We start from the raw sequence: 12,480 nt of genomic DNA on the forward strand, positions 1-12,480 counted from the left end.
TTCGACGGAGCTTGGAGACGGTCTGGCGGCGGCTGTTTGTTTGGTTTGCACGCGGAGGGGCTCGGCATGCTTATCCATTTACAACTTTCCCCTTCGACGACGGAGCATTGATCTTCCAATTCTTGCACCACTTTCTATATTACTTTCCATGGGCAACTACTGCAACTACTGCATACTCTCCTGTCAACGAGGAGCCAGAGAATATTGCTGGAATATGCGCTGTGTATGTGAGGAGAGATCAATACATGCATAGCCAACCTGCCACCGACCCACAGCCAACGCCTTCCCTCGTCCCCTTCAGAAAACAACTATCTCACAAAACTATTTCCTCACATGTCTCAGCTGGTCTCAAGTCGAATCCTCTTCGTCCTCCTTCCCAACTGAGTCTGACTGCTTCCCTCGCAAATCTCCTTAAACTCTCCTCATACCCTGCGACCAGATCCACATCCACACCACTTGACCCATTCACTTCAACAATCCTCCGCACCATATCCTCCGCGTCGCGCAATGCAGTGTTCACGCCCATGCCGCCAGTTGGAGGCATGGCATGGATCGCATCTCCGAGAAGCGTCACCGTCGCATGTGCCTCCCAGGCCGGGATATCCGGCCTCACAGAACAGATCCTCAACGTGGATGTTTGGTTCCGATCCTGTTCCTCGAACAAGACCCTCACAGACGCATCCCATTCCGCCGTAAGCTCCAATGACAACCTCGCCGACCCGTCCCCGTCCAACCTCAACGCCTCCTCATCTCCTAACGGGATATCAATTTTATGCGCCAGTAGGACCCAGTACACATAATCCCTCGGCAATTGGATCCCGCGCACTGGCGTATCCGCCTGCGGGAACCGAATGGCTTCCAGCAGCAGCGTCTTCGGCGCCTCCGTCTCCCTCTCGGTGACCAGGGACATTCCCCCCATGGCCTCTCGCGCAAAGCGCTGTTCAAACTCGGGCGTGATGTAGGTCTTGCCGTACACGATCCGCATCCCCGTGTCCAAGAACGGGTAGGACGGCGACAGGAGCTGCTTGCGCACTTGCGATCGTAGTCCGTCCGCGCCGACGAGCAAGGCGCCTTCCTCCGAGGTCCCGTCGTCGAAGAACGCGATCACTCCAGTGCTCTCGCTACTCTCCTCCCCATTCTTCCCTTGGCGGACATCATAGTGTGTAAACCGCTTCCCAAAGTGTAGTTCGTCATCCAGATCGGTCATGAGCACCTCGCGCAGTACCCCGCGGTCAACGGTGTATGGCTTCAGAGAGCCGTGGGCTTGGATGGGAGGGCCTCCTCCAGCACCACCACCACCTACTTGCTGGATCAAAGCCCTCCCGGCCAAAGCATCAAGCCTGGCACCGCCGGATAGCAGCCCGTTCTCCGCGCAGGTTGCCTCGAACAGGCCGAACAATTCCGGGGTCAGGGTGGCCCGGAGGGCAAGGATGCCCTCCGTCCCGATGCGCAGCCGGTAGCCCTGGGCGCGGAAATCTTGCTTGGCGTCTCGCTCGTAGATCTTGACGGGGATGTTATTCTTCTTGAGGCCTTGCGCGAGGGCGAGGCCCCCGAGGCCCGCGCCGACGATGAGGATGGGTTTCGACATGGTTTGGTTTTGTTCGTCGTTATTGATGCACTAGAGGTCATTTAAGGTAGATATTGTGACTGAGATGCTTGGATTGGTCCCGGAATAATCTGCTGATGCTGGGCTTTCATGGTATATATATTAAATGCTCGGGCGTAGGGGAATAAGTACTATGTAGATACTATGGACATGTTCGGGCCCGAGATACCGCTCAACTCGGGCCTCCCGAAGCTTCGGGCCCGAGGGGGATCTTGCTCGAGTTTGTGTAGCTTTTTGCCGAGGGGCAAGCAGCAATCCGCTGGTGATGTGCTGGGGCTGTCTTTTCGAAGGCAATAATAATGAATAACAGGACTTTTGGAGAGACCTTGTGCCAGAAAAGAATAGAACATTCGGAGATGATTGATATAGTTGGCGTACGGGTTCACTACTTAGTGCGGGCTAGAACGAACTATGTGGGTTGTGTTGATACAGGATTGGGGATTTACATAGACTATTTTATATACAAATAGCAAGAGATAATCAGAATCATGTGCTTCAGAACTCCCTGTGATAAGCAAAGGCTCTCCTAAAGTCGGGCACTGAAAGGATTGTCAGCCAAAGTATACAGAACCAGGCAAGGATGGAAAGCTACATACTGTATTCATTCGCCATCTTGCAGCCACCATCCAGATAGATAGCCTGTGCTGTGTTGAGTCTAGAGGGGATTAGTTGCAGTGAACTGCAATAGTTGAGTCGAGGAGCTCACGTACTTTTCACTGAGAGCAAGGATACGACTTTCGTTCTGTGGCCAATGAATTAGGATATGCCTCAATAGAAGATGTGTCTCGGCCGCTGATCAGGAGACCTACCGAAGGGTGCGTCGACAAGAATTGATGAATCTCATGTTCTTCTTTGTTGTTCACCAGGCGCTGCCAGCTTAGACAAAGTCAGCAATCATGTGTAGCACAGAAAAAGCAAACGACCTAGAATGCATCTGGCCAGCAAGTGACTTACAAGGCAATAGCAGCCTCCGGGTTGTAACAGGCTCGAGCCATCATGACTGGCAAGTAAGGTTAGTCAGCCATTAGGTTGAGAGGAGGCGAGAGGGCTCAGGTTCCGTACTCAACCCCATGTCGTCCGCTTCGGCCTACAATAGACGGTGGTCAGTCTCCTCTTCGGTTTCATTCATCTCCGGTCTAGACGGGAAGGTTACCTCCTGTACCCGAGAATTGGGCAAGTTAATCAGATAATGCGACAAATAAGCCGGGATCATGGCTGAGATATCGAAGAGAAACGAGGCAACCGTGACAATAGACTTCAGAAGATAATTCCGAGTCATACCCTCCGCGCTATGGTGAGCAACCACATGCGCGATCTCGTGCCCGAGGACCGCAGCCAGACCATCCTCATCTTTGCAGAAAGGCAAGATGCCGGTGAAGACGAAGACTTTCCCACTATTACAAGCCGGTTAGATCGATCGTAGGCCATCACTGGAGGAGGCTATAAGGGATAAGACCCTACCCGGGAAGAACAAAGGCATTTCTGACATTGTCCGCTTTGATGACGTGTGCTCTCCACTGGGCGCCCTCTACGCGTGCCTGAGGGATGAGTCGCTCGAGTACACGGTGCACTACCTTAGCATCGGGGTGAGAGTCTGGCAGTATGCGATCTCTATGCTCCGCCAGGATCTCTCGATATGCTTGTTCTCCGAGCTCTAGCTCATGTTGCACGGATATGAAGTTGAGCCGCCGGCGGCCAGTCATCTGAGAAACAGCTGTCAGTGCCTGGTGTTCGAGGCTGAACAGGTAGAACCGGACTCACCTCCACTACCTCAGTATTATAATAGTAGAACGCCGATGCGCCAAGGCCTATTATAACGAAGTGTTCGGTACGCGCCCGCGACAACAGGTGATAAATCAACGGCGGCGCCCGTGGGCCCCGGCCGGAGTTGCTGAATCGGTTGTAGTTCCCATTGCTGCATCTACGGCCGCAGCTTGAGAATGTACGGCTCTGTGGCTGATGTAAAGGTCGAGAGACAGATCGGAAGCGTGATGCATGGCTTGCGAATGTCCTGGTCGAGGCAATACGGCTTTGCACTGCGATATAAGAACTCTGCTTTGTCTGGGGAACTACGCGAGACAGCACCCGCCCGATTGTTTGATGTGGCATGCTGTTCAGACTTATGTATCACGTAGCTTAGTCACACGCTGACGGTGAGAGAAGATCGACCTGGATGAATTGTGAGATGATTCAATGTTAAGGTGGAATGCGGAGGTTGAACGCGGATCGGATCTCGACAGTTGGCGGAGAAGTCCGGCCCAGTCCAATGAGATTGCGGCCGGGTTGTACAGTTCCTATTGAAAGTGTCCGGCAGCCTCAACAAGCCACAATTTTAAGATTCTACACCAGGCAACAGCTTGAAGTGGTCTACACTAATTTTGCATGAATTCTTCTTGGTTTAAGGGTATTCAAGGTAGGGCGTAGGTTCAATTGTACGCAGAAAAGCATGTCAACCGCGAACCAATACATAAATGTATACTTTTGCACTGTTTCGCAAGAGACGTGGGGAGCTGCGCAAGGGATCCAGCACTCAACAAAGCGTTCATTGGGGAAGCATGAAAAGATCATCATCTTACACTGGGTCTGTAGTAAATGAGTTACAAACTTGAGTGCCCCATACACTGCATCCTGCGTAGTGCCGCCAGCTGGATACCATTCCACTTTTTGACATCCTTTCTATACTGGGATTCAGGCATTCACATCAAGTACAGAACGAGCGATTCCTTATTTACAAGGCAGAGTGGAATGCCCGACCGCATGTCGTACATCTGCCACATGCATGCCGAAAGAAGATTATAGCCAGTCCAATCCTCTGTTCTGGATGACGATGAAACCAGGCACTTTCATCTAGGATTCCCAAATTAGCATCGATAACCAAGAAAGAATCATCAGGCTATTCTCAGCGACATTGAATAAGCCCCCAGGAGCCAGATAGGCCCCTAAGTCCCCCCACACTGGAATCGCTAATTATGCCAATCATAAGGATCCAATGGCAAGGTTCGTGTACGCGCCGACCTGCGAGTGCGAACATATGCAAAGCACGACCCTCGTGGCCCTGTACTTGTGAATTATCAATCTCTAAGAGTGTGTTCGGCGGCTACAACTGAGCGCCATTACACTGGGGAAAGTATGGTGAAGGACAAGGCTGATGCAGTAACTGGAAAATAGAATGGATTATGCAACTAAGATCCTAAACTGATAGAGTAGCGTCGGATCGAGTAAGTAATTGCCAGGCTTTGACCCTAAAATAGATCCTTCATGAGTCGGAAGTAGTCCCATTATCCTCTATCTTCAACCAAAGCATGGCCAAATTTACCTTGTAGGCGCCCGGAAAGAGGGTTCTATAGAACACGGGCGGTTAGAAGCACTGCAAGTAATTAACACTTATTCTAGCCACAGCTCGTAACGCTTGAGGTTGGGCATGTTTCTATTTTGATCGATGTGCCTGGGTTCCTGAGATTTGATCCAAAAATCCGCACGAGTGCATCGAGTGATGGGGATCTTGGTAGATGCTGGTAAGTAGATGTTATGCGAAAAAACCTGTCCTACCCCGCCTGATGGACAGATATGTAAGGTGTATAGACGAGTGACGTATCACGGCACAATTTTCCTCGCTCGGAGATACAAGGAATATCTGCCGACCAATGCCCTCGAAATATGCCGGGGATAAGCTTGGGCAAAATCATTCGTCGGCTACATTTTCGCGTATTTGTCACCCCATGAAGTGACTTTATTCGGAGTTGCTATGCACAGAAAAGAAATGATACGGAATCTCAGGTTGATTTCGGCCGAGTTCAAAATCTCTGGCATAATTTCCAAGAATACTGCTGATTTGGTCAGGAGAGATGATGCAATAATTTGATCCCAGATGTTGGGCTAAAAATGCAAACTATGCAGTGGTTTCGCGTGAATCGATAGCATTCACAGTATATCCAAGGATGGAGTTGCAACAGTGCCGCGGGATATTGAGTGCAGGAGGAATGTGTACATGTCACGGGCACACAACAGAGTGGCAGGAAGTGACCTCATGTTGGGCGCATCTGATTCGCTGAAATGCCAATTGACAGGGAAGCGAAAGGGACGCTAATTGTTCGATTCGCGAGGAATGCAGGCCGTAGCTGCAGGAATGTGACAAGAAACGGCAGAAGCGTCGTGACACCCACAACATGCTGACTCGCTTCCGGGATTGTGATGGCCACCGACTTTGTCAGGCCCAGAACCAACGTTGTTTCGACTGCAGAATCAATGGTATTGATCCCAAGACATCTGTCTCAATCAACAATAAGCAAGACTAGCTGAGACAGTACGGTTGAGAATATTGATCAGGCATATGTACTGTGCAGTAAGTACATGAGTCACGGGCAACGATCCGCCAGAAGGTGGTTCGGAACCGGTACAGCCATCCAGATAAGTGATTGAGTGCCAGAGAGGAGGTGTGACTGGGACACCTTGGTTGCAGAACAGCTAAAGTCAAAAATGCCTTTAGCTTCCCCCAGTCATCTTTTTCCCCACCTGGGAATTCTCACGGCTCGATCTTCCTCAGGATCAGATCATGAGAACGCACGGCTTTAGCGGTCAATGCGGATAAGACCATCTGTGTGGGCCTATCAGATCTGCTGAAAGCCTTGTGAAGTATACTAATTACGGAAGACCAAAAGATAATCTAGGCAATTGAAGTCGGTGCGGGCGGGTAATTGATACTAATTAAGGAGGAGGAAGAGTCAGCCTGGAGCTCGTGAACCCCGTCACCCCCTCAGCGCTCCCTTTCTCCCTCCCTCCTGTCAGGGACTTGGTCGGGATTGAGAGGCTAGCGCCCATCTTATCACACCTTGGCGCCAACTTCCCTTGGTCTTCCTCTGGTTGCACGGGGCATCAAAGGCCCGACCCACCCACGCACGGTTGGTTGCGGCTGTCCCGCTCTGTCAAGACCCAGGAAGATGTCAGCCAATTGTCTCCCGAATTCAGGAAGCTTGGCTCAGCACGCTAAATTAGCTCCAAAGGTAGCGCTTCCACCACTGTAGGTGCTCAACTCGATGGCAGCCTCTTGATGAATTATTGATCAAATCTCCCCTCTCCCCGCAAACCCGCCAACTTCATCCCTTCTGCCAACTGCCGCGGGCCTATCAGATAGGTAATGAGTACTGAGTACTACAAGAGACGACCAGACATGGCCACCAATCTGTAGTCTGATTGGTTCAAGGTGCTCGAGACCCTTGTGCGCGAGGCAGGGCTCTGATTCCTGGTCTGTCTCTAGTGGGAATTTTCTCGCGAGAAGAGAAGAGGGGGCTATTCAATTAGTTGGTTGGCATTGGGATGTCCCCGCGCTATCAACGGCTACAGACGTAGGTATCCTTTGATTCTCACCAATGCATTTTCCCATTCGGGTAAACATCACTCCTTTCACGTTGACATCGTCAGGTCACTTAATCCAGCCTGCAGATGACCCTGCCATTGGCGCATCGCGAATGTGTCTTATGGGTATCGATGGAGGGCAATCGGAATTGTGCGGCGTGCCGCTTGTTGGTCGCCACGCCTTTTCCTCGAGTCGAAAACCGTGAGAATGTCTTCTCCATAGCACCAAATGCTATATCGCTCTGTGGTGAAGAAGGTTCCCCGAAAGGAATACTCTGATCATGTTACACTCGTCTCGCCGGTTTGAGAGGGTACGTGGGACAAGAGTGTCTGTTCGTAGGACGTGAATCCGACACCAGGATAAAATTAACCCGGCACAAGCAGCGTTCAACAGATTGCCTCCATGGCAAGATTGACAGCGTGCGTGATCCAATCAGTCGTGCAGAGGGTGGCCATGGGCGCCAAGCTAATGGCCAGAAATGTAGTATCTTGCAAAATGATCCAAAATTAGCCTTGGAGCGCCTGGTGGCCGGTTCCTTGTCCGTGCATGGTCTGGCTACGATCATCCTTTCCCTGGTCCCCACCCAATCTATGGCTTCTACTCCCACCACCGCAATTTCCCCGATATGTACATGTGTGTGTGTGTGTGTGTGCTCAGTGCTCACGGCCCTGTCGGTTGCTCGGAATTGATTCTAAAATAGAAACATCATGACCTGCTTCATCCGAGATCGACCTCCTACTTTCATCTTTAAAGCTTCCTTCATGCCCACCGATCATATCAATTTCGATTGTGGACCACTGTCTCCCAGCATTATCTCTTAGCCGCCTCGTCCTTTGCAGCCTGCGCCTTTCGTTCTCTAATACCCCACTTAGACACCAAAGGCTGCTGGTTCAGTCTTGCCCTTAATAACCCGCATATCCCAGCAATCACTCGCCACGCGCCTGTGTCCTGTCCTTTTCGAGTCCCTTACCGTGCGCCACGATACAAGATCAACCATGCCCGTTCCATCAAAGAAGAAGTCCTCACCTACCACAATGATTCCAATCAAAGCTGAAGACCTTTCTCAGCCGTCATCTAGTAGTGAGGGTACATCGACAAGAACGACGGACAAGGTTCCAATGAAGCTACATAAGCGCTCACGGTCCGGTACGTTGCCACTGACATGTACCTTCAGAGTACTAGGTGTCTCGAAGGTCTGGCTAACAACAGTGCTTCTCACTCAGGTTGCTTCACATGTCGCCTACGCCGGAAGAAGTGTGACGAGAAGCACCCATCATGTAGCGCCTGTATCAACCTCTGTGTCAAATGCGAATACAAACGTCCTGTTTGGTGGGGCAATGCCGAGCAGAGGAGGATTCAAAAGGAGCGCATCAAGAACAAGATCAAGCAAACAAAGATGAATGAGCGCAATGGTGCTTTGACTGGTGGGTAGTGTTTCTGTGGAACGCATCAAGGTATAGCCATCTGACCAGCCTTGGTGTGTCATAGATCCCTCGGCCCGCAACCGCAGTATGGCCGTTCCGTCACCAACATCTCCAGAATACGAGCTTAGTCGGCCTGCGTATCCCGAGCAGTATGATATCTTCGCATCTCATCTGCCTACTCCGGCCTTCACTCAGAATATATATGGACTGCCACATCCTTACGAAATCGACGTCAAGACGGAGCGACAGACATTCATCAACGACGTCCCACTACGCCACGATTCTTGCAGCTCGACATTCAGCACATTTGCTCCTCCCCAGCTGAACGCTCCCCTGCCCACTTTCCCCGGAGAAGATTGGTTCCAGGATGAGTATTTCGCGCAGGTTCCTACGCTTCCGGGACTTGATCCAGCACTCTGCGAGCAAACTATCGGACAGACGTACGCGATCCTGCAGTCAAGCATACCCGTCAGTGATCATGACCGCCCGCTTCTCGATCACTTTATCTACAATGTTCTACGCATTATCTTTCCTGTGCTGGAAGCTCACCAACGCGGACATGTGCGAGCTCAAGCTATTCTTCAGGCTTTGGAAACTAACAAGTGCTACCTTCACTGCTGCTTGAGTGTGGCCGCTATTCACAGGAAGACGACAGAAGGTATTGTTGGAGAGCAGATTGACCACGATATCATGCGCAACCGTTTCGAGGCAGTTTCACAGCTCTGCTTGGCTCTTGGAGAGGATACTAACCACGAAGAGATTCTCGATGCAACTCTTGCCATGATCTTCTTCCATTGTTCCGTGGGTCCCGCGGACGATTATCTCCCGGATATCCCATGGTTCGATCACTTTCAAGCCGCATCCAACTTAGTGAACCGACTGGGCCTATCGTCGCCTGTACCTCCCTGCGGGAACCCATACATGCCGCCTCCATTCACCATGACATTGGCTTCTTGGATCGATATCCTAGGCTCTACCATGCATGGAAAGACGCCCGAGTTCGCACATACTTATCGCTCCAAGCACCTGAGTGGAACATCTTTGGGTCTACGTGAACTCATGGGCTGCGATGATCGCGTCATGTACTTGATTTCGGAGATTACTTGCTTGGAGGCATTGAAAAGGGAGGGAAGGATCGATGATCTGGCGGTCTGTTCTCACGTTTCCGCCCTGGGGCAGCAATTGGAATTCACGGAATCGCCAAACCAGCCCTTGGAGAGCCCGTACCTGCCTAATGGAGCTTTCTCTCCAACGGTCCTGACCAACAACATCACGGCGATTTTCCGACTTGCAGCCAGGATCTACCTCTGCAGTCTGGTTCCTGGATTTGACCGCCACCAACCAAGTAACACCAATTTGGTAGCAGCGGTTGCCAATGCTATTCAGTACATTCCATCTGGACCAGAAGGATTCGATCGTTCGCTGGTCTGGCCTCTGCTTATCACAGGGGCATTTTCCGCGCCGAACAGCTCTTTCCGCAACGTTCTCGCCGACCGCGCCGCGGCTCTTGGTGACCACGCAGACTTGGGCAGCTTTGGCCGCATGTACCGAGTTCTAAAAGAAGTGTGGCGGGTGTCAGACGAGCCTATCGAGCCTCTACCGAGCCAGGATGCTAGCCCCTCGTCTTCAGCAAACGGCAGCAGCCCCATCAAGCGCGAAAAGTCTGAGTCCCCGAAGGAAAGTCCTGCACACTGGGATACAGAGGAAGTGAAGAAACCGTTCATCCACTGGCGGGAAGTGATGCAGCAAAATGGCTGGGATTATCTGCTTCTTTAAAATTACTAATTAGGGGTTTCATTCTTCTGCGACGGGATCGCATCTCGTTGCATTCTATTCTATACCCTTGAAGGGATCTTTACTCAAGCGGGCTTGAGAATACTACCGACCCGAAGAATCCGATAAACTTGGCCCACGGACCCGAGAGAAGAGCGAGCACTTATTTGCTCGAGGACAACCGGATGCACGAGCTGGCTATCGGCATTCTACGCCTCATCACCTATCTGCACATTTCAGGAAAAAGTCCAGATACCCCCTAGACATTACATTGTTTGCCTTGACCTATTCATCGGATCTTTGTTTTATACAGTCATTTGACCTTTACATACACCACCATCATGTTGACCGCTGGGCCGGACAACAGTGACGAGCGATTTTCATTTCTTGGCGGCAGCATTGAACGAGCGGCGATAACTGCGAGAACGCAGACAGTCATACCCCCATACCCCGGGCCAGGAGTTACTGGAGTTGCTTTTACGTGTTTGGCTTTGCTTATGATGATTGATTACACCAGGGACTGTATCTCTTCGCTACAAACTCCAAAAACCCATATCTTCAATTTGATGCGCTTACGTTTGGTATGATTTATTGACTACATGCTCTCTCACCTTTCCCCCTTGATCATATATCCCTGATCGTTGCCCTGTGGACTTTGTGGATTGCTTTAGTTGTATATCGAAGTATGACATTCGGGCCCGGTATAGCATTTGATTAAAATTCCAGAATGTGTAATTCTACATCATTAGCTACAGCTAATGAGCTCCTAAAAGCACCACCTTCATACTTGAATAAGAGCTCTTCAGTCATGGATCATTGCCAGGCACAGTGTGCTCCAGCCAGTCTCTTCTCATTGGAGCTAGCAGCTTTCATCCGTGGCAAAATGAACGCATCGCATCGCATCTCGACCGTGACGGGGTCGGCTGGCTTAGTCAGCCCCAACCATGACATCAGCGATACAACCCACGGCCATATTGGAGAAGTCGAGGAATTTGAAAGGCGTTGAGGCCATGCGATGCTTCTTGAACCAAGTTGTCACAGCAAGTCCTTCTCAAAAATCAAAAGGGCTGTTCAGTGAGTGTAGTTCAATGATCACAATGTAGCAGCACGTGCCACCCGTCAAGTCGATCGGTAGACGGGTTGTGGAAGGCGGCAACCGCCAACCGCCAACCATCCATACAAACTCAGAGTCGATTCTTAGAATCTCTACTGTCCACGTCCACGACTGTGGGCATACCAAACCATGGACTCGACCATTTTCAGGTTCCGAGCGAAAGTATTTCATCATAACCTCCACTTTTATGGGCATTGGGAATCGAATTGAATGCAGGTCGAAAACACCGAAAATATGAGTAAGGTGACTCTGACTGCATGGGGATCTGATATCATAGCTTCATCATTGACCCAAGCTGGAGGGCGAAAAAAGTGACATCAGATTGAACCACCCACCTTTGCTTGCAATCGACTACATGTATATAAAGCCTCGCGAAATTGCACGACTGAATTATTCTAACCAGATTCAAAGCCAGTAATAACTCTACATAACTTCGAACGAAAGCCTTTTCCACCACAAGTCCAACCAACCTTTTTTTCTTTCCTCCATTTCCAAAACAACAACCACCACCACCACCACCACCACCACAATGTCTTCTCCTCACCGCGGCGGCAGACTCGAGGACATGGCCCCGACGGGCACCTCGATCCCCAACGACGCGGGCCTCCAGAACACCATCCCGTCCGTGCCGCGCCCGGACCAGCGGGCCGAGCACGGCGGCTTCGACAACTACGGCGTCGCCCAGCCCTCCTCCGCCTTCGCCGCGGACAACGCCACCGACATGCCGCGCAGCGCCCGCGACATGGGCGCCACCGGCGAGGTCCTGACCGGCACCGGCAACTCCTTCCCCGCCGAGGGCGAGTCCAAGCGCACCTTCATCGGCAACCAGCACCCGGGCGCCAAGGGCCACGGCCGCGACCTGAAGCACCGGAACATGAACCGCGGGGCCTTTGACCGCTTCGCGGCCGAGGAGGATGACGCGGCCGGGGAGCATCAGATTCGGAATGAGTAAATGGTGTTGATCGTTTTTGTCTTGTGTGATGACGACTTCTCTTTGGAATGGGATGATTGAGTCGCGGCTGGTATGCGACTTTGCTTGATGGATAACGATATTCTGTGATGGTTGGAATCAATTGTATTATAGATCTTTCTTTGAGGTTGATCGACCTGGGTTTTGGACAGGTCTTGATTGTTGTGTAATGAAGAATCGCATGATATGGTCATTATCAATTCCATCTGTTGTAGTTGAATAGAAATATGCATATGTATT

The 12,480-nt window shown here is 51.2% G+C and overlaps 4 protein-coding genes across 4 annotated transcripts; 2 read left to right on the forward strand and 2 right to left on the reverse strand.

The window, feature by feature from the left end:
- Positions 1-140: 140 nt before the first annotated feature.
- BO66DRAFT_387237 (FAD-dependent oxidoreductase) lies at positions 141-1,624 on the reverse strand. Its single transcript, XM_025646250.1, has one exon. It carries the CDS (start codon positions 1,586-1,588, stop codon positions 314-316), a length of 1,275 nt encoding a protein of 424 aa, XP_025509112.1. The 5' UTR covers positions 1,589-1,624; the 3' UTR covers positions 141-313.
- Positions 1,625-2,420: 796 nt separating this feature from the next.
- Positions 2,421-3,820, reverse strand: BO66DRAFT_387238 (M48 family metallopeptidase). The gene is made up of 5 exons (XM_025646251.1): positions 3,368-3,820; positions 3,068-3,309; positions 2,760-3,000; positions 2,561-2,693; positions 2,421-2,482 (listed from the first exon to the last, which is right to left on the reverse strand). The coding sequence occupies exons 1-4, from the start codon at positions 3,713-3,715 to the stop codon at positions 2,631-2,633; spliced, it is 894 nt and encodes a 297-aa protein (XP_025509113.1). The 5' UTR covers positions 3,716-3,820; the 3' UTR covers positions 2,421-2,482; positions 2,561-2,630.
- A 3,981-nt stretch (positions 3,821-7,801) lies between these two features.
- On the forward strand, positions 7,802-10,521 carry BO66DRAFT_4764 (Zn(II)2Cys6 transcription factor). The gene is made up of 3 exons (XM_025653323.1): positions 7,802-8,105; positions 8,183-8,383; positions 8,448-10,521. Exons 1-3 carry the CDS (start codon positions 7,955-7,957, stop codon positions 10,157-10,159), a joined length of 2,064 nt encoding a protein of 687 aa, XP_025509114.1. The 5' UTR covers positions 7,802-7,954; the 3' UTR covers positions 10,160-10,521.
- Positions 10,522-11,352: 831 nt separating this feature from the next.
- On the forward strand, positions 11,353-12,370 carry BO66DRAFT_4794 (uncharacterized protein). Its single transcript, XM_025653326.1, has 2 exons — positions 11,353-11,627; positions 11,682-12,370. The coding sequence occupies exon 2, from the start codon at positions 11,800-11,802 to the stop codon at positions 12,220-12,222; it is 423 nt and encodes a 140-aa protein (XP_025509115.1). The 5' UTR covers positions 11,353-11,627; positions 11,682-11,799; the 3' UTR covers positions 12,223-12,370.
- The last annotated feature ends 110 nt before the right edge of the window (positions 12,371-12,480 follow it).

Source organism: Aspergillus aculeatinus, assembly GCF_003184765.1.
Source record: "Aspergillus aculeatinus CBS 121060 unplaced genomic scaffold BO66scaffold_1, whole genome shotgun sequence".
NCBI lineage: Eukaryota > Fungi > Ascomycota > Eurotiomycetes > Eurotiales > Aspergillaceae > Aspergillus > Aspergillus aculeatinus.